The sequence below is a fragment of the Hevea brasiliensis genome, chromosome 8 (genome assembly GCF_030052815.1).
Source record: "Hevea brasiliensis isolate MT/VB/25A 57/8 chromosome 8, ASM3005281v1, whole genome shotgun sequence".
In the NCBI taxonomy this organism is placed as follows: domain Eukaryota; kingdom Viridiplantae; phylum Streptophyta; class Magnoliopsida; order Malpighiales; family Euphorbiaceae; genus Hevea; species Hevea brasiliensis.
This window is the reverse complement of record NC_079500.1, coordinates 96,608,434-96,630,881: the sequence shown is the minus strand read 5'-3', so window position 1 is coordinate 96,630,881 and position 22,448 is coordinate 96,608,434. Positions and strand designations below refer to the sequence as shown.

Below are 22,448 nucleotides of genomic sequence, written 5' to 3'. Positions count from 1 at the left end.
TACTAAAAATAAATAACTTATTTAAGTTATTATAAGAAAATAAATTTTTTAATACAAATAAAAGAATAAATATAATAAATTAATATTGGAGGCCTAAATAAATGTGAGATCTCGATTTTTCAAACCACTTTAAGCGCCAAGCCTGAAAAATGCAGGCTCCCTTCACTAAATCTCAGCTCCCTTTCCCGCCACCTCGACATAGGGTTTATTGTCGCTTTCCTTTTCCACATTGGCGTACTTCTCTTATCCAAATTACTCGGACAAATTCTCTAATTGAAAAACACCAACCCTCAATCCCCTCAAACTCGAAGAAATGGCCGGTCAATCTGACTCCCACCTTTCTCTGTTTTCTCCCGAAGAGGTCTCAGTCTAATTCATTTTGATCTCATATGTTACATAGTTGTTTGATTTGTAATTTTTTTAAAAAAATTTTCCAGGTAGAGTTCATGGCTGAGGATGAACTGGTGGAGATTGTTCCCAATCTGAGGATGGATTCTCTCAATTTTATATGTGTATTCCTCTATTTCTCCCTCTTTATGTGTGTTTTTACACTTTTGCATTTGTGGTTGTATTTCACATGCGGGTGGTTTATGGTAATTCCAGGGGGATTATGGTCCATTTTATCCACAAATAGCCACCCAAGTGCCATTTTGGTTAGCAGTGGCTCTGAAGAAGCGAGGGAAGTGCACAATTAGGCCTCCTCAGTGGATGTCTATTGGTGAGTTTTTGTGTATAAAATTTGCACGTATGGACACACAACATAAATAATAAAAATACGTAAATGTATATATGTGTGTGTAATTGTGATTTTCTGGGTTTAGGCGTTTGTTTTTGCCTTGTCCACAGATGCCTAAATTGGCTTGTGTTAGATGCTAATGCTATACATCTCATTGGAATGAACTATTCAAGGAGGGACTCTTATTTCATAATAAAAATGGAAATTTTTAGAGGGGCTGATTAGTATTAATACTAAGGGTTGGTAATTGGTATTGTTCAGTTTCCATCATATTATAGTTTTTTTATATTTTTCCTAAATGTCATCATGAATGACTGCACATTTTTGAGTCACCTAAAAGTAGCCAATAGAATTCTAAATGTTCAAGTAGGATTTGCTTCTCCAAACCCTTAAGATGTTTGAACTCCAAACTATTTTCCTTGTATATTGATCCATCTTAAGAACTGGATGCATGGTCTTCTGAGGCAAAATGATAAACACACATCAAATGTGGGTGTCATTAGAAAGATGTAAAGATGCATTATGACATGATAATGCTTTGAACTTTCTTGGTATAGTTTTGTCTTTTATATTCAATCAACTTCTGACTCTGTCATATTTTTGAAGTTAACTTCTCTCTCTCTCTCTCTCTCTCTCTCTCTCTCTCTCTCTTTATATATATATATATATATATATATATATATATATATATATCATAGTTGTCAAATCGAGATTCGAATAGATAATCGAAATCTTCATTTTGTGAATTGATAATCGAATTGAATTGTAATATTTGATAAAAATTCTCAAAATTAATTAAAAATGATATATGCTCTATATATAGATATATGTATATATGTATCATAATAAAATATTTTGATAAATATAGAATTATCATTTAGCTAATTAGAAGTATGATTTATAATAGAATAATAAATTCTTATTATGTAATATATTTTTATGTTATAAGTTATGAACTCTTGAATTATAAACAATGATTATCATTGTGCATACGTTAAAACTCTAATTTAAATTTGATTAAACAATTAAATAATAAAAAAGGATTGCATGTTAAATTAAAATGTCAGAATATATTAATATAAAATGTCATAATTTGAAAACAACTATAATTAGAAGAGTAAATTAACAAAAAAGAAAAAAAAAAGAAAAGGGAGAGGGAAAAGAAACGTTGGTGGAAGAAAAATAGTTAGGGGAAGGTTTTGTGTGCACTTTTCATAATAAAAATGAAGTGAAATCTTAAATTTTAAAGGCATATGGTCAAACAACCCTTTAGAAAAAAAAATCAACTAAATTGGTTCATTCGTATTGATTCATTTGATTCTAGAGATGGCAAAATCTCCCGACCCTGTGGGGACCCGCCCCGCCCCGTTGGTTTTTCAATGTTTGGTACTCCAAAAAAATATATCACCGTGTATGGTGTGGGGTTGGTATTTAAGCACTCCACCCCCAAATTTGTCATACATATATATATATATATATATATGTATGTGGTATTTCATTTTATTTAAATTAATAGTTATAGGTTAACTCCGCCTAAGTAGTTTGCGCTTAGCCGGTCCCAAGCCCGGATAAAGGAGGAGGGTTGCGGTAGGTGACAACTAGCGTAAAAATTTCGTCACACCTTATGATATGGATTCAAATGATATAAACGTTGGGGTGTCCTCTACTAACGACGCGCTATATCGGAGCTCGGTTATAGTGAGAAATATGCAAGGGTGTAGGGTGTTCACCGAAAGCGACGAGCCATGCCGGCGCCCGAGTGTGATGTTAAGTGAGCAAGGGTTCCCACATCATGGACGGGTGTGGTTAAAGAAGTTAGTCCATAGGACAGATAGTGGAACAGATAGTGGAACAGAATACAAGATAGATATAGAAAATAATAGAAGATATCATAGAAGGAGACCAATTAGGAAGGAGCAGGTTAGGAGGAGGATCATGGTTGGTACTTGGAATGTTGGATCACTTACAGGAAAATTAATGAAGCTTGTGGATACCTTGGAAAGGAGAAGGGTGAATATTGCTTGCATTCAGGAGACTAAATGGGTAGGAGAGAAAAGTAAGGAAGTGGGTAATTTAGAATACAAACTGTGATTTACTGGAAAGGAGAGAAATAAGAATGGAGTGGGCATAATCATAGACAAGACATTGAAAGAGGCAGTAATAGCTGTGAAAAGAGTAGGAGATAGAATTATACTAGTAAAGCTAGTACTAGAAGGAGAAATAATGAATATAGTTAGTGCTTATGCCGCACAAATAGGACTAGACAGTGAGAGTAAACAAAGGTTTTGGGAAGATATGGATGATTTAATGCAAAGCATACCGAATGAAGAGAATGTTTTCATTGGTGGAGATTTGAATGGACATGTAGGAAGTGATAGACAAGGTTATGAGAATGTTCATGGAGGTTTTGGTTTTGGAAGTCGAAATGAGGAGGGAAAAAGCATCCTGGATTTTGCTATGACATACGACCTAATACTAGCAAATACCTACTTTATAAAAAGAGTCACATTTAGTGACTTTCAAAAGTGGGCAACATAGAAGCCAAATCGACTTCCTCTTAACCAGGAAGACAAATAGAGCTCTATGCAAGGATTGCAAGGTCATTCCAGGAGAGGCTTTAACAAGTCAACATCGGTTGGTGGTCTTGAATGTCAAGTTTAGGAACAATTCAAGTAAGGTCAGAAGAAATAGTGTAGCTCGAACAAAGTGGTGAGAGTTCAAAGGAGTAAAGCAAGTGAAGTTCAAATATGAGCTTCTCGAGTTTGACGTATAGAAGCTGGATATGGAGGCCAATGATATGTGGATACAGATGGCATCAAAGATTAGAGAAGTAGCTAGAAAAGTACTTGGAGAGTCTAAAGGACATGGACCATTCTCAAAAGAGAGGTGGTGGTGGAATGAGGAAGTACAAAAGGCAGTGAAGAGAAAAAGAGAATGGTATAAGAAATTACCTAAATGTGATAATAATGAGGCATATGAACAGTACAAGATAGTAAAGAAAGAGGCAAAAAAGGCAGTTAGTCAAGCAAGAGCACAGGCCTTTGAAAAGTTATATGAGAAACTTGGAACTAAAGAAGGAGAGAAATATATTTACAGATTAGCAAGGAGGAGAGAAAGGAAATGTCAAAATCTCAATCAAGTTAGGTGCATTAAGGATAAAGAAGGAAAAGTGTTGGTGAAAGATGAGGACATTAAAGAAAGATGTAGAAATTGTTTTAATGATCTCTTTAATAATAGTCAAAATGGTAATAGCGTGAATATAAATTATAGAACAATAGAAAAGAATGTGAATTATACTAGAAGGATTAGATCTTTAGAAGTAAAGGAAGCACTTAACAGAATGAAAGTGGGTAAAGCTTGTGGACCTGATGAAATACCAATTGAAGTGTGGAAGTGTTTGGGAGATATATAAGTGGCATGGTTAACTAAATTATTTAATAAGATTCTAAACTCAAAGAAAATGCCTGATGAATGGAGGAGGAGTATCTTAGTATTTATTTTTAAAAATAAGGGAGACATACATAGTTGCTCAAACTATAGGGGAATTAAACTCATGAGCCATACTATGAAGTTGTGGAGCATCAACTATGTCATGATACTTCTATCTCTCTCAATCAATTTGGTTTCATGCCCGGTCGTTCAACTATAGAAGTGATTTTTCTTATTAGAAGCTTGATGGAGAAATATACAGATGTGAAGAAAGATCTAAACATGATTTTTATTGATTTGGAGAAGGCTTATGATAGTGTTCCAAGAGATATCTTATGGAATGTGTTAGAACAAAAGAGGGTATTGATTAGGTATATACAAGTGTTGAAAGATATGTATGAAGGAGTAACTACTATTGTGCGCACGGTGGGAGGGGACATAAGAGATTTTCCGATCTCAATTGGATTACACCAAGGATCAGCTATAAGCCCTCACCTTTTTATATTAGTTTTAGATGAATTGACGAAACATATACAAGAGAGTATTCCTTGGTGCATGATGTTTGTGGATGATAATGTTCTGATAGATGAGACACGAGAAGGAGTCAATAGAAAGCTAGAGCTTTGGAGAAGTGCTCTAGAGTCAAAGAGTTTTAAGTTAAGTAGAACGAAGACAGAATACATGCATTGCAAGTTCAGTGAAGGCCAAACTGGTGATAGGGAAGGAGTTAGTTTGAATGGAGTGGTACTGTCCCAAAGTAATCACTTTAAATATCTAGACTCAGTCCTTTAAGTAGATGGGGGATGTGAGGAGGATGTTAGTCATAGGATTAAAGTCGGATGGTTGAAGTGGAGACGTGCCATGGGAGTTTTATGTGATCGTAAGATTCCCAATAAGTTGAAAGGAAAATTTTACCGTACAGCCATATGACCGACTATGTTATATGGTAGTGAGTGTTGGACACTGAAAGAGTCATATACGTCTAAGATAATAGTTGCAAAGATGAGAATGTTAAGGTGGATGAGTGACCATACTAGACTAGATAAAGTCCGTAATGAGAGTATTAGAGAAAAGGTAGGAGTGGTGCCAATTTAAAATAAGTTGAGAGAAGGGAGATTGAGGTGGTTTGGTCATGTGAAGCGTAGACATACGGAGGCTTCAGTTAGACAAGTAGAGCACATTAGGTTAGAGGATAGAAAGAAAAAAAGGGGTAGACCTAAATTGACTTGGAGGATAGTAATACAACATGACCTAGAAGCATTGCACATTTCTGAGAATTTACTCAAAATCGTTTAGAGTGGAGAAAGCGAATCCATATAGCCTACCCCAAATTTTTGGGATAAAGACTTAGTTGGGTTGAGTTGAGTTGAGTTATAGGTTATTATTTACATATTATTATATTTTAAAAAATTCTTAATTTCAATTTTTTTTATGTTTTTATTACTTTTAACATATATTTTTAAATAACTTCAATGATAAATTATAATTAAAAGACTAATTAATTTGAAATATATATATATATGTATATATTAAATAAATTAATAGTAAAGATATAAAAAAATAAAAGTTATTAATTCATGAATTATAATTACTTAAAATAAAGTAAAAGAAAAGGGGCTTGGTGGGGATGGTGAGACGGGGACGGGGATTTTAGTTTTTCAATGGGGCGGGGATGAGTAACGATTTTATTACCCTGGCGGGATATGGGGCAGGGTCAGGGACACATTTATTTGTTACGGAGCGGGGACGGGGATGGCATAAATCGCCCCCGGTCTGCCTTGTTGCCATTCCTATATGATTCACTATCGAATCTTGATCACGATTTAAGTACATGTGCGATTCACCGTATATTCAAATTGTTGGAATGGGGAATTGAATCTAATCGAATCATACAAATTGAATCGAGAATCATACGATTCTACTAACAGTGAAGAGATTGACTTGCTAATTAATAGTTATTTCTTATTAAAGTGTAATTCTTTCTATATAATTATTATTGCCTTGTTATCAAATATTACACACTTTGCCTTCTCAGTGTCATAAGAAAGATTATAAAATCTTAGGACTAACAAGTTTTAGTTGAATTTGGTGGAAAGTAAATACTATATCATAATATTTCTTACCATTTTTGTCTTTGTGGATCAGAAAATTTGACTCAGGTTTTGGAAGGAGAAAGAGATTCACATGCTTTTCAGCCTCTACCCTTTCACTATGTGGAGATCTCACGACTTCTTTTTGACCAGTAAATACTAAAAATTCTTGTCATAGTTTATACTTCATTTCATAGCTGCAGAACATTGAATATCAACTGTAATTTTGTTGATGACAGTGCACGTGAAGATATTCCTGATATATATATGGTGAGTGTGAAAATGCATTTCACTTTTTTCCAATTATGCATCAGAGTTATTTTTGGGAATTCCATACAGTTCTCTGTTTACAGGTGAGGTCACTTGTTGAGGACATCAGAGACGTAAGGTTTCATAAAGTGGAGACTAATCTAGAAAAGTTTACTGCATCAACAGTGACGGTAACCTTCTACTCATAAAATTTTTACATTAATACCATATGGTTATATTTATATTTTATAGTTTTGAAAGTTGTCTGAAGATGTCCTTTTTAATGTCTGGTCTTCGTTGGAGAGAATGATTTCCTTGTTTTTAAAACATGGGGAAAAGTGACCTGTTTTGATTGTCCCCATCTCTCTAACCTTACTGGTACATATGAAATTATTGTGATTATTTTAATCCACTAAAAGGTGTTGTCATTCTTTATTGTTTAAAACTTCATTTTTTTTTTGGGATTTCTATCTAAACGAATGTGGGATTAAACCACTGAATTGAAGTGAGATAATGCTAAATACATCAAGGATAATTAAACAGGAAGAGTTTGCAAATAGCGGTGTGCCTAATTACATTACAGAGGCAAGAAAGACTCTGAAAGTTATGAACCAAAAGTTATTGTCTCACTTTTCCAATTTATACTTTAGTTTCCTGTAAAGTTATCTCATATAACCAGGGAAAGAAAATGTGAAGTAGCCTGATTATTGCCCCTATAGGAAATATACAGATGGAAACTGATGTTGTTAAACTTGGTTTTGCATGATCCCAAATGTGTAGTAATATTGAGATTTTCGAACTGTATTATACTTGTAGGTGAAAACACTAGTTCTAGTGGTTCATTTAGGAAAAAGCTTTTTCTGAGAATATCTTTAGTAAGTTCAGGTCCTTCTGAAAGCCATTTCTTGAATTTATGAATTCAGTGGCAAGGCAATGAAAGCTGCTTTGAAAACTGTTAATCACTTGAAGTCTCTTACTGAAATAACTTAAAAATCTCTCTTTCTGAATTTGGGTGTTCTCAGTATCACGACTTTAGAAGCTTAGCCAATTCTTTGGAATAAAGTTAAAAAGTTAGAAGGCACTTATATCAAGAATATATAGACATTAAGTGAAGGTAACTAGAGATATGCTAAATCTGGGGTTTGGGCACCTTTTATCTGTAAATTGCTTGACAGACTGCAAATATAGATCTTATCGTGGGGTTTAGCAAATAATTGTGCACCTTTCATGTGTAAATTGCTTATAGCATGATTGCAGCCTTTCTGAATTGTGGTGTGATATGTTGCATTATGTGGTTCATGTGTAAATTTGGCCAGTGATTTCTTAAGTTTGATGTTGCAGTGGAAGAATATGTCTGCAATGGAAGTCAATATAATTCGTGCATTTTCGGGGAGAGCCTTACAAGCATTCTATAAGCATGAGAATGAACAGGTGATGCCAGATACAGATAGAACACAAGATAGACAGCCGCAAATACCTACCATCAGGCCAAAAGTATGTTCTTCATTAAGAATATCTTTTTCCCCCTACCCTTGTGTTGTAACTGTGATAGTAGACGAAGGAAGTAATACAATAACGATAGTGGATTAAAACTGATGGCTGAATTTGTTTTTGGAAAAGTTAGGTGATTTTTCATGCTTTACCCATTAATTCTTGAATTGCAGGGGACAAATTGTGTGAAGGCATAGAGAGTTGCTATCCTCTTATTTTAGGAGTATTGTGTGCAGTATGTTAGGTATTCTTTAATTAACCAATGTTCTTTGTTTTGCAGCGGAATCTGAAGCCTCGATGATAGGTCATCATCAATTCTAAACCCTTCCCCATTTGAACCTGATAACAATGATCTCAGCAGGCTACTACAGAAGGTACTTCCATTTTCTTTGAAACCCTTTCCAAAAAAAAAAAAAAAAGAAAAATCTTATCTAATGCTCATTGTAGTGATAAAATTACAGTTACTTCTCTGTTGAACCCTTTTGATTATCATTCTAACAATTATTACTACTTTTATTATTTTACACAATCTGAAAAATGGTCATGTGCAATGGATTGGCTTTGCTGTATCTTTAAAGCTATTTAAAACACTCAACTGCTAAATTTTGGTTGACTCCACATTCTGGGCCTTGAATGTGTAAAATTGATTTCTAAGTTGTAAGCGAAGAATTACAAGAAATTAGAGGGATATGATATGAAGATAGGCTTTGTAAGAGATAAAGGACAATGTTTGCGTTAGTTTGTTTAGATGCCGAATCCACCTTTCAAGCATGATATATATGTTGATTTTCAATATTTCAACCAAATAACAACAAATAATTGATTTTTGTATATTGTTTTTTCAAGCAAGTTGTTTTGTCAAAATATTTTTGACACAGCCAACTTTGTCTTTGTGACACACGAGAGCCATAGACATTGTTTGAACTGGGAATTTAAATGTAGTAATATAATTTGTGCTCTTTGATTAAAACCATGTGAATTGTAATTGAAAATAAGGAAGTTAAAGCGTAATCAAAGTTGGACTGTTTTGGAACCTCCCTCAATCAGATCAGATATACAACAGTCTCTAAGGAAAAAAAAAGCATGAGTTCTGAACTCTGAAGCATCTTCTCTGTTCATCACACAATAATAATATTGCCAGATGTCCAGCCCGTCTACCATAAATCATGATAGAGAATCCATCTTGTACCAAAAAATGATAGAGATATGTCCGAATATTCCCTGAGGAGCCAGTTAGAAAGAACTATAAACATGCCTCGTGTTTCCTTCTATGGCCCACCGAGTTATGGAGCTATTAAATAATTGTTTGTTTGCACATGCTGTGGGTACTCCAGTCTTCCTGTCTTCGTTGCAAGTTCAACGCCCAACCTTAGGGAAGTTCCTTTGCAACTTGCAAGTGTAGAGCCTGCAACCTTACTTGTGAAAGACAGTGATGGCTGTTATCCGCAAAGAAAGCCTCTCTTTCAGGGAAGTTCCTTTGCAACTTGCAAGTGTAGGGCCTGTAGTTGGATGGAAGCCATTTTTCTTTTATAAATCACTTTTTTGTAAAACCATTTTTCTTTAACACACTGACTAATTAATTTTTTAAATGCAAGTTATTTTAGTGTTCTAACAAAGTACAAAAGGCAGTGAAGAGAAAAAGAGAATGATATAATAAATTATTTAAATGTGATAATAATGAGGTATATGAACAGTACAAAATAGCAAAGAAAGAGGTAAAAAAAACAGTTAGTCAAGTAAGAGCACAGGCTTTTGAAAAGTTATATGAAAAACTTTGAACTAAAGAATGGAAGAAAGATATTTATAGATTAGCAATGAGTAGAGAAATGAAATGTCAAGATCTCAATCAAGTTAGGTGCATTAAGGATAAAAAAGGAAAAGTGTTGGTGAAAGATGAGGACATTAAAAAAAGATGGAAAAATTATTTTAATGATTTCTTTAATAATAATCAAAATGATAATAGTGTGAATATAAACTATAAATCAATAGAAAAAAATGTGAATTATACTAAAGGATTAGATTTTTAGAAGTAAAGGAAGCACTTAAGAGAATGAAAGTGGGTAAAGTCTGTGGATTCGATGAAATATCAATTTAAGTGTGAAAGTGTTTGGGAGATATGAGAGTGGCATGGTTAACTAAATTATTTAATAAGATTCTAAACTCAAAGAAAATGCCTGATGAATAGAGGAGTATTTTAGTACCTATTTTTAAAAATAAGGGAGACATATAGAGTTGCTTGAACTATAAGGGAATTAAACTCATGAGCCATACTATGAAGTTGTGGGAGAGAGTTGTGGAGCATCGACTACGTCATGATACTTCTATCTCTCTCAATCAATTTGGTTTCATGCCTGGTCGTTCAACAATGGAAGCGATCTTTCTCATTAGAAATTTGATGGATAAATATAAAGATGTGAAAAAAGACCTACACATGGTTTTTATTAATTTGGAGGAGGCTTATGATAGTGTTCCAAGAGATATCTTATGGAATGTGTTAGAACAAAAGAGGGTATCTATTAGGAACATATAAGTGTTGAAAGATATTTATGAAGGAGCAACTACTATTGTGCGCACAGTAAAAGGGGACACAAAAGATTTTCTGATCTCAATTGGTTTACACAAAGGATCAGCCATAAGCTCTTACCTTTTTATATTAGTTTTAGATGAATTGACGAAATATATACAAGAGAGTATTCCTTGATGCATAATGTTTGCGGATGATATTGTTTCGATAGATGAGATGCAAGAAGGAGTTAATATAAAGCTACAGCTTTGGAGAAGTACTCTAGAGTCAAAGGGCTTTAGGTCAAGTAGAACAAAGACAGAATACATGCATTGTAAGTTCAGTGAAGGCCAAACTGGTGATAGGAAAGGAGTTAGTTTGGATGGAGTGGTACTGTTCCAAAGTAATCACTTTAAATATCTCGGCTCGGTCCTTGAAGTAGATGGGGGATGTGAGGAGGACGTTAGTCATAGGATTAAAGTTGGATGATTGAAGTGAAAACGTGTCACGGGAGTTTTATGTGATTCCAAGATTCCCAATAAGTTGAAAGGAAAATTTTACCGTACAGTCATACCATCGGCTATGTTATATGGTAGTGAGTGTTGGGCACTGAAGGAGTCGTATGCGTCTAAGATAAGAGTTGCAGAGATGAGAATGTTAAGGTGGATGAGTGGTCATATTAGATTAGATAAAGTCCATAATGAGAGTATTAGAGAAAAGGTAAGAGTGGTGTCAATTAAAGATAAGTTAAGAGAAGGGAGATTGAGGTGGTTTGGTCATGTGAAGCGTAGACATACGGAGACTCCAGTTAGACAAATAGAGTGTATTAGGTTAGAGGTTAGAAAGAAAAAAAAGGGGAGACTTAAATTGACTTGGAGAATAGTAGTACAACATGACCTAGAAGTATTACACATTTCTGAGGATTTAACCCAAAATCGTTTAAAGTGGAGAAAGCGAATTTATATAGTTGATCCTAAATTTTTGGAATAAAGGCTTAATTGAGTTGAGTTGAGTTTATTTTAGTGTTCTAAACCATGAGTATTAGAGCTATAACAATTTGAAATGTTTGTTTTTGCTTTGTAGGAAATCTACCTAAGGGTTTCTTTTCTTTGTAAAATTGGTTGTTGGACCATTTACATTAGAAAAAAAAAATTTCCCATATGAAAATTCTATGGTTCGTAATTTATTTATTTTTCTTCAATTATTAGATTCCTCAGTTCTTTTTTTCCTGTTTCCTTTCCTTCAAATGCTATGATTAGATTCTCCTTAAAGGTTTGCCTTTATAGCAATACATTCCAGACAGAAGAGTTGGAGATGCAAATATTTTAGTGATGAACATGTGTGGAAGGATTGATTCAGTATTTCAAATCATGAATTGATTATATCTGATGCTTTTGCTTTAGCAAATAAACCAATATTTCGTATAATCTTTCCAGAACAATATGCTTGAAATGACATCATTACCCGAATATTTTCTTATTGCACTTAACCTCCTTTAAAAAAATTTGCTAAGGAAAATGGCCCCTCTATGCTTGATTCTTTTTAACCTGAGGCCAAGCAAGGACCATACAGATATGGTCAGTGGCGTTTCAGAATATGCCGCTGAATACTTTTAGTTATTTAATGAATGTGGTGTTTGATCTAACCTGATGGCTTAACTCACCTGCCATTATCAATTGTTGGTCTAGCCGTCTAGGTTTGATTTTGACTGGACAAGAAGTTAAAAAAGTTAGCTGATAGTTTAGAAAGATTAATATACTTTACAATAAATTGATGACTAAAAAAAATTGTATGATTAACAATTACAAAAAAATTTTAAGGTGTGATTATTTTATAATTATTTTTTTATTATGTAATTTTGAATTTTTTACTATATTAAAATATATTTTAATCAATAAAAATAATTTTTTTTATATAAGTTTCAATTAAAAATAAATATAAAATATATTTTGTATTATAAATATATTTTATGTAATGAATAAAAAATATTTAAATATAAAATTTAAATTAATTGATTATTTCATTAATCAAATAAAATTTTAGAGATTATATTATAATTTATCGTTAACTTTTAAAATTTAATTTAGTCTCTTTAGTTACAATTGTGATGACTAATTAAGATTTAATTATAATACACAATTTAAAATTTTAGGTACAATCTTAATTATCATAAAATTTTATAAATTTTTTTATCCAACAAATCTATTTCTTATGTTAGAATGGACACAAATGTAAGATGCATGCATAATTACGTAATCACAATAAAGAGAATAGAAAAAGAATGAATATAAGATTATGTAGTTCAATCTTCAGATTTATATTCACGAACAAAATAAAAAAAAAATTTTTTCACTATGATAAGATATAATTACTCAAAATTATTAAATTCTAATATTAATATATTTTTTAAATTTCTTACAATACTGTTATAATAAGCAAACATATATATATATATAGAGGATATTCAAGCTTATCAACTCACATCCTTTATTACCATCACAGACCTAATAAAAATATTCTATTCAAATTGCAACACAAAATTTTTGAGTTAGAATCACAAAATTGAATCCATAAAAAGACGTACCCACAAATTAAAACCACATAAATGATATCTTACAGCCTGATATTGGGCATGAAACAAAGAATTGTTGAGACACAGCACGTGGCTTTTGGTTATATTTTTGTTCGCATTTGGCAATCTAAATTGGCTAGATGTTTAACTAAAATTGTAAAATATTTAGCCAAGAGAAGAGCAAGTAGATCAACTCAACTGTCAGCCCATCAAATTCTCTCTCCTTCTCTACTTAAACAAGTAGATGATGACAATTATTAAACAAGTATATTTATTATGGTTGCTAGACCACGGACTGGTCGCCCATATGCAAGTGAAAACTGGAATTTGTCGCCAATCTTGACCTATACCTCAAAGAAGGCATCCAATGGAATTTGACCTCGCCATTGGTTTCAAGTCACTACAGCCACCTCTAATGATTGTTATATTCATTTTTATATGAAATTGTATTTGTAATGATCACATATATTAAAAATAATCATAAAAAAAGTTTAATTTAGTTTTAGTGTTTATTAGAGAAGTTTAATTTAAATTATTTTAAATTTTTATTTAATTTAATTTAAAATTTTAATTTAAATTTAATTTAATTTAAAAATAAAAAAATTAAGAAATTGAGTTTTATAATTTTTGAATTTAAATTAATAAATTAAAAAATTTAATCTTAAAATTAAGAAATTAAATTTTTTAATTTTTTATTTAAATTAAAAAATAAAAAAATTTAATCATAAATTTTAATTTTTAAGTTAAATTAAATTTAAATTAAAATTTTAAATTAAATTAAATAAAAAAATTAAAAATAAAGTAAATTAAATTCTTTCAATAAATAAGTACTAAATTGAACATTTTAGCCGACCGGCCGCCCTTGTATGCGTAAGTGGCAATTGTCCTCGTCTCCTTCACAAGAGAACAATACAAGACAGAGAACTGATTGGAAGCGCGTTGTCCCACCATAAGCTTTGCTTCTGGGTCGTCCCCAGGAGCCTTCATCTTATCTTTGTTTATCCTTATTTGATAGGAACTCATGTGACATATAGCCTTCCTATTATTGTATAATATTATTTAAAAATAATTATAAAAACATAAAATTATTAATTCTTTTATCATGGGACAAGCACTTAATTATTAAATTAAATTAGCTTAATGAATGTAATTTTATATTAAGAAATACGTTTAGTGAGACTGACCTAATTATTTGTTTAAAAAAATATTATTTTAGTTGACAACTGACTGTTTACAATGTCTTTTTCTTTTTAAAAAGTGCTTTTAAATATTTTCTCTTCCATTCAACTTTTTGAAGTTGCCGACTGACTTGCTCTCCAAGCCAAACATTTTTTTATACTATATTGATTTTTTGATTTTTTTTTAATTTGAATATATAAAATAGATTAAATTTAAATTTATCCTAAAAATTAATTAAGAAAAATAGTTTTACCTAAATTTTATATTTAATTTAAATATTTTATTTTAAATTAATATGGAGTAAGACACTTTTCATGCTTATATATGAATATTTAAAATATAAAATTTACATATAATTTTATCATTAATTTTTTGAATTTATAATTAATTTTTTATAAAAAATAAATTAAATCTAACTATATCTTAAAAATTAACTCAATGAAAAAGAGTTTATCTAAATTTTATATTTAATTAAAATATTTTATTATAAATTAATATAAAATAATATATTCCTCATGTCCAATTTCAAGTCAATAAAAGATGGCTTGTGAATATTTTTTTTTCTTTTTTTTCATAAATAAGCTCAACTTAAATACAAAGGAAATTTATATTTAATTATTATTTAGAAAATATCTTAGTTGATTTAAATTTTATTTAATAATAATTTTTAATATTATTCTTTTTATATTTAATAATTATTTTTATTAAATTTAAATAATTATATAAACAGTTAATTATTAATAATAATTTTATTTGAAACTTAAATAGGTATTTAATTATTAAATTATAATTTTAAAATTCGTTTAAATTTGAATAGATACGATAGAATATGATAAAATTCATTTCGGAACCCGACGCCCCTGTCCGTCCATGTTCATTTCTACTTTTCCACCTTATCCATTAGCCCGGCAATTTCGAGGACTTACTTGGCCGTTAAGCAACAAATAGAAGGGCAATATCGTCTTTCCATGTATGCATCCAACTTGTATTATATCAACTCTGCCTCGCCGTGAACTTTCGCCTGTCATCCTTCGGGTTTTGCCTGCAGAAAGGAGCCTTTTTTTCTCTTTGTCTTCTCCTTCTTCTTCTTCCTCATCCTTTGCCCTTCGCCTTTTGGATCGGAAAATCAAGAAATCTAAAAACACACGCAGTAAAAGCGTTTCTTAAACAGACCGCCGGCGCTGGCGTCCCATCATTTCTTCAATTATTTATATAAAAAATTCTGAATTTTTGATGGGATTATGTTTTGAATAGAGTTTTAGTTTCATAGTTAAAAACGTACCAATTCCAAATTGTTTTGCAATTGTAAATTCAATTTTGATGATGGTATTGGGTAGAAAATTGAGAGAGGGAGGAAAGAGACGACGGAAATAACGACGTCGTTTTTTTCAAAAATTTTCTGTCGTTTTTTTTTTTGGAGGGTTTTTGGGGGTTTGAAGATGTGTGCGGCTGCGGCGACGGGTGACTGGTGGGCGAGGGGTATAGCGGGGCAGATCGGGGGAGGGTTTAGCCATGAGAGCGAGCTTGACTTGGCTCTCATGGTAAGTGAGTTCCTTGAGAACGGAGGCAGCAGCGGTGCCGATTCTTTGTGCAGCAGTGATAGCGAGTCTGGTCTCTCTGATCTGCACCATCTCGCCGACAAGATTTCGGTAATTCAATTACTTTTTACTCACCTCTTTATAGAATTTTAGATGAGAGGGAAGGAATTCCAATGATGATATATTGTCTCTCCTTTTTATATTCCTTCATTTTCTTGTTTAGCTTTCTGGTGGGTATTAGAACCAGAAAAGTTATACTGTGGAAATTGAACCTTTTTTTTTTTATTTTTATAATGTTGTCTCTTTCTCTTGTAGAAAATTCTATTGAGCTCTTTCTCTCTGAGAACATTCTATTGAGATTTTCGATTTTATTTGGTAATTTGGTTCTTAGCATGGGAGGAAATTTAGAGCAAAAGTACAGTACATTTTAATTATTTTTCTCTCTTTATTCCAACAAAATGGAGAAATGAAACTTACAAACTATTATTTTAATTATTCCCTTTTTTTTTTTTAAACTCAGTTGAATTTGTTTATTTATTGAATCATAATGTAAGGAAATTTTTAGACTTAAATTTTGTTTTTGACCTGATCAATTAATATTGCTTTTTGGTTACACCAAACCTCTTATCTGCAGTCTGTTACTACCGTGTATAAGAAACCTTCTTGCTGTCAAATTTATTGAATAAACACTTTAATTTTTATATACTCGAATGATGTAATAAGGGATTTTTTTTTTTGGGGAAATTACAGCCAGTTTTGTTGTCTGGGCTGTCTCTAATGGGACATGCTGGCAGTGTTTGTTAAGAACAATGGAAATTACAAGGTAGCTTTAACAAATATGAAAAGGGAGAAGTTCATATATTGTGACTAGAACAAATATGGAGAATAACAAAGGGAGAATTTCATATTATGAGAATGGTGTAATTTATCATCATATCAGGAGATATTAGGCTGAGGCATGTTCTTTTGGTTGGCTAAGAGTTGCTCTATATTTGCTGCTGAGTTGATGGATTGCAAAAGGTGACCCCATGCTTTGTAGGCTATTTTTGGATGTTGGATTACATCTTAGCACGTGCTTAATAAATTAAGAACTAGTATTAGTGAAAACCATAGGTAATTAGGATTTATCAAGAGCATAGCGGTTTACGTTTCCTGCATTGAAATCTATGTATGATAGTTTAATTTTGGCACATGTTTGATTGGTAAATAGGAACAAATTTAGAATTTGTGCAACATTACGAAATATGTAGTCTGCTCTCTTTTTATTCTGCCGAGATAACTTTGATCCCTCCCACCTAGTGATCTTTTAGATTTCCCCTTAGATTCTTTTGTAGTATTCTGAAGAATAGCTGCTTCCAATTCTTTACTCTCTGGGAGATATGGAAGTAACCCAACCGTAGTTTAGTCACTTTATGAGTATTTAGTTTAATGTTTGTACCTGTATAAGTGGGACCCAAACTCAAGGTTTATATCTATTGGGAGATCGCGTGTGAAGGCAACCTTAGCTTGTATAACAAGTGCTTGTTTCCCTTGTGTTATGAAGATTAAGTCAATAGCTTGCGTCTTCTCTTAATGCAATTTCAATAAGTTTGTTAAAGAGTATTGTGAGCTTTACAGGGTTCTTATTCAGGGGATGCCTTGATTAGAATCAATCTCTTCGTTAGACCCCATTGATGTGCTTCACTTACTAGTTTTATTTTGATTTTTCAATTGAAGAAAATCTCATGTTCTTGAAATTGTGGCATCATTGCAGTTTTATAGGCACTCAGGAGCTCAGTATGAGAGTGACTTACTGTCATTGGTTCATTCTCTTATGGTATCCATCAAGGAGACGGACCTTCGCCTTGTTAAGTCAGGTCCATGTAATGCCAGCTGCATTAGATTTTCTTTGGTAAAGCTCTTGAGACTTGCTGGTTACGATGCTGCTGTTTGTACATCTAGGTGGCAGGGTGGTGGCAAGGTCCCTGGAGGTATGTAATATAGCAATGTTACTCCAAATTGTTGTTTTATATTTTGAGGACTATGGCCTATAGGTTGACCGCGTCCAACTTGGGTAGGTTTTGGGGGTTAGGAAATAGGTTATCAAGTCTTTGAGATGCAAATGCATTTAAAATGAAATTAACCTGTTTGTTCTTAGTATTTTTAATATTTTTTTGCATCATTCTGTTATAATGTAATTTCTTGCTGAGTTGGAAAGGGAAAAAAGTCCTTATGCTTCAATTTCCTATCTTGCATTTACATGGGGGCTAGGAATCTTTCTTAGTTAATGCTGTTTTTAATGATCCTACTACAAGTTTTGGAATATACACTTGAATTGATTTATTCTGCTCTTAATGGATGATAGTGATCAAGAGTGAAGAGGTTCCGGTGATTTTAGTTTTATTATGCAATCCCCATTTTCCATTTCTCTACATGTCTTCCGGTGATTTTAGTTTTATTATGCAATCCCCATTTTCCATTTCTCCACATGTCCTCTGAAGAATCATGTTTGTAATGGATGTCTGTATTTGTAATTTTATGTGCATATATTTTGTGTACATGCATGTCTTGTGTTGGTACTCTCTGAAGAGTAACTTTTTCTTCAATCCTTCCTAAAATTCCTTTCTTATATTGTATGGCAGGGGATCATGAATATGTTGATGTGGTTAACTACAATGGTGGAAGCTCTGAGCGTTTGATTATTGATATTGACTTCCAAAGCCATTTTGAGATTGCTAGAGCTGTAGATTCCTATGACAGAATATTGAAGTCGCTTCCTGTTATTTATTTGGGCTCCATGACCAGGTTGAAACAGTATCTTCAAGTGATGGTTGAAGCTGCTAAATCTTCTCTCAAGCAAAACTCAATGCCTCTTCCTCCATGGAGGTCGCTTGCTTATTTGCAAGCGAAGTGGCAATCACCCTACGAGAGGCATTGGAGCCCAGAGGAACAAAATTTTAGCAGCATTAACTCTTCAGACCATAAGCAGTGCAGCGGACATTTAAAGAGGTTGCAATCTTCGCTCCAATCTGAAGTGGAAGAAGAGAGACTCTTGAAGCCCATGAACACTGATAACTGGAGAGTGAAGCGTGAGAGGCGGAGGCATTCGTTATTGCGAGGTCTTTGAATTGTATAGAAATTTTGGCTGGGAATTGCAAGTTCCCTTTTTGAGAGATTAATTGTACTGCGGCTTTCATGTTCAGTAGTTCTTTTTCATCAGATGAATAAATGAGGTCAAATTTTATACGCCAAAGCTGTTTTGGGTACTTGCTTCACCAAGGTGTATAACTTGATAGGTCTATTTATTTATTTATTTATTTTTTAAGTTTCTCTTGGATGTATTCCTTGCCTTGTGTTTTATGGCTAAGGAATTTTTGTTCTATATAGTCTTTGTTTCATTGGTTTTGTTCTTCAAATGTTGAGTTACATGTATTACAAGCAATTAGAAAGGTTGCTTGGCGATATATACACTAAACAAAGTTGATGAAATAGCTGCTTTTGATAGTTTTTGTTACGCCTTGTGCCTATGTTCTCTGTGATTCCTCTGCAGTTTGTTCTTTTATTACTTGTAGATGAGATTGATGAAATGATGTTTGCGAGATCGCTGTACCACTCATATTGCATAATTTCTTGAATTTTATAGGCACGATAGATTTTTTTTTTTTTTTTCAATCACTTTCCCCCATGGGCAATTTTAAGCGAATAGTGGGTGCAATTTACTTTGATTCCATTCCCAAGGGCATGAGCCACTTCGAATAAACAGATGGATGACTTACGGGATGGCTATTACCTCTTGTTGTCCGTTTCGATTAGGGATGTCAATTGTTACCAACTGACCCCATCAAATTTTTTGAATGCACTCTGTTCTTGACATTCTATGGGTGGGGATGTGGATTAATCCTCATGTAATCTCCTTTGATAATAATATATTATTATTTTTTTAAAAATAAGTTTTTTATATATTTATTATAATCTCTAAAAAAATATATTTATAATCTTTTTTATTTATTAAAAATAATTTAATATTAATAAAATACTAATTATAAGTTAAATATTATTTTAAAATCATATAAATAATAATTATAAATAATATAATATTAATAAAATTATAATTAATATATTAATTAATAAAATTCGATTATTCTCTATTAGTCAAATTAAAAATTTTTATTATTACTAATTAAAAATAAAACTGAATTGAACTTATTATTATTAAATTAACTGAATTTCATTGATAGGATTCAATTATTCGGTTATAAGCAAATAATGCACACCTCCTAATCAAAACCTCTATTTTCGCTGCCCTCCTTATCTTATGCATCGGCTTCTCCATGACAAATGTGGAAAAGCGAATGCTCATGAATCATGATTGTGTGATGTAATCTCTCTTTTTAAAAAAAAAAAAAAAATAATACGATATAAATATTTCACACTAACCTATAGTATTTTATTATAAAAAAATTAAAGAAATTGGATTAATATTAAATTCTACCGAGATAAAAAGAAAAAAAAAGATATCAATAAGATAATTTAATTGAACGTTGCAATTGTAAGAACTGAAATCCATTTGAATGGAAGGCTCATCGTTAAAATCTCAGCAATAACTGAAATAGAAATTACAACTAATTAATGAAAGTCTGGACAAATATTATGTCTTCAACAAGGTTGTCAAATTTACCTTTTTTTAATCTAAATATTGTAAAACCGTATCGAATCGTGAAATTGAATTGTAAAATCGTAAACAAATTTTATAACTTAAAATTGAAATTGACAATTATAATTAATTAAGAAAAGTCTAGACTTCATGACATGCTCAATTATCTCTTAACCTAGCTATATTAAATTCTTTAACTATTGTTGTAGCGTACCATATATATTCCATGCCCTCTTATTCGTATCTAGCTACTAATGTATTTAGTAACAAAGCAACCTTGCCACCAATTGCCACTAAATCACCACCCTCAAGTTATACTAGTGCTTTTTTACATGTGATGTATTCAAACCCATAATGTATTTTGAAACTCAAAATACGTATTTTCCTTCCTAGATCAACCTCCCACCATGAGCTTCAACTTCTAAATTAATTAATCCTTCCTGCAATTAATTGATTATCACTATAGTTATTAGTAAAAATGAAGTCAATGGGGAGAAGAGAACTGGAGAATATAATTATAAGATTAACTGGGTTGGATCTTCTGCTAATTAACAAGAATGTACAATTAATATAGAGCCTTGAAGGGAGAATTTATGAACCTATCAGGTATATTTTACCTTCCAATTGATCACAAATCGAGAACGACCAACCCTGCTTGTTCTCATGCAATGATAACAACATTCTGGCTATTGTAATGATGCCCTCAGGGATCATAATAGTACTGCAATAGAAATAAGCAATTTTTATTTAATTATCAATATGGAATGTTTAGAATTTTGTATATAGAGGTACTTATCATACCTTATAGACCTTGCCATGTTTCATCAGCCTTTCCTTAGCCAGACAGCCTGGAAAAAGGCAACCGTAGCCACGAGAATAGTAGTGTCGAAAGGTATAGTAACTCCTTGGATATGGTGGCCTTCTTCGAATCCGGATATTTGCCAATGTGACCAGTGTCTCCGGTGACTCCTTATAAGTGCCACTATGACTAAATATGATGAAGTTTTCACTTTGATCATCACCATCCTCCCTTGACTTTTTCTTATTTTTCCTTTGTTCACCACCACCCCCCTCCATTGCTAGAACTATAACCTACAAGTGCACAATATGTGGCATGAAAGCTTGGGGAGAAAAAGCTTAAATAATGGCAAGTTCCTCTCTTTTAGTGTATTTCCACACTATTTTTTTTTTCTTTTTCTCAGTTGTTGTAGCACGTACTAGTTGAATTCTTATCATTTAAGCCCTTGTAATAATTTTTAGCATTTAGAATAACGAAAGTATATGTGTATGTTGTGTGCTTAGATCATATTAGTTTCATTAATCATATTTTTACTTTAAAATAATAAGATAGAGTTTCATTCATGAAAACGAATTAAGTTTAAGATGTAAAATCATGCAAATAAAATTTACTATTATAATTTTTATAATTATTTTAATGATTGGCATAGATTTACGATGCGTGTCATATTATAATTTATAAAATAATTAATAGATAAATTATCTTTTCTGGTAATTGTCACATACTATGTAAAATAATATATATGAACAAATTAAGAACATACCCTTTTTTTTTATGAAGTTATAAGTAAATCTAGCATTAAAATTAGGATTTTCATAGTTAGGAGAAATTGTGATTCCTAAAACAAGCACTAAATGCTGCATATGCTATTTATATGTTAGCAATAAGAATTAGATTAAGATCTGTTTGGTGTTATTGTTAAATAATAACTTTTAAATATATTAATTATATAATAATAAAAATTAATTTTAATATGTTTTCATTAATATCAAAATAATACAATAATTTTTTCAAAATTTTTAAAATAGTGTTCATTTTTTCAAAAAAAAAAAAAAAAACTTTTTAGCCTTCCAAACACAAACTAAAAAAGGCCTAATGAGTATGTTAGACGTTAAAAATATATTGAAGGAGATGGGATGAAAGTGAAAATACATTAAAATTTTTAATTTATGCAAAAATATACAAAAGTTAGGGGTAGATATTACAAATAAAATCAATCAATGGATGAT

General features: G+C 31.8%; 2 protein-coding genes across 2 annotated transcripts; both read left to right on the top strand.

Moving 5' to 3' along the window:
* Window positions 1-108: 108 nt before the first annotated feature.
* On the top strand, window positions 109-8,533 carry LOC110644124 (DNA replication complex GINS protein PSF2). The gene is made up of 8 exons (XM_021796751.2): window positions 109-361; window positions 438-512; window positions 604-718; window positions 6,311-6,407; window positions 6,495-6,525; window positions 6,609-6,695; window positions 7,846-7,998; window positions 8,276-8,533. Exons 1-8 carry the CDS (start codon window positions 314-316, stop codon window positions 8,294-8,296), a joined length of 627 nt encoding a protein of 208 aa, XP_021652443.1. The 5' UTR covers window positions 109-313; the 3' UTR covers window positions 8,297-8,533.
* Window positions 8,534-15,263: 6,730 nt separating this feature from the next.
* On the top strand, window positions 15,264-19,280 carry LOC110644127 (uncharacterized). Its single transcript, XM_058151756.1, has 3 exons — window positions 15,264-15,898; window positions 17,541-17,757; window positions 18,409-19,280. The coding sequence occupies exons 1-3, from the start codon at window positions 15,689-15,691 to the stop codon at window positions 18,891-18,893; spliced, it is 912 nt and encodes a 303-aa protein (XP_058007739.1). The 5' UTR covers window positions 15,264-15,688; the 3' UTR covers window positions 18,894-19,280.
* Window positions 19,281-22,448: the final 3,168 nt, after the last annotated feature.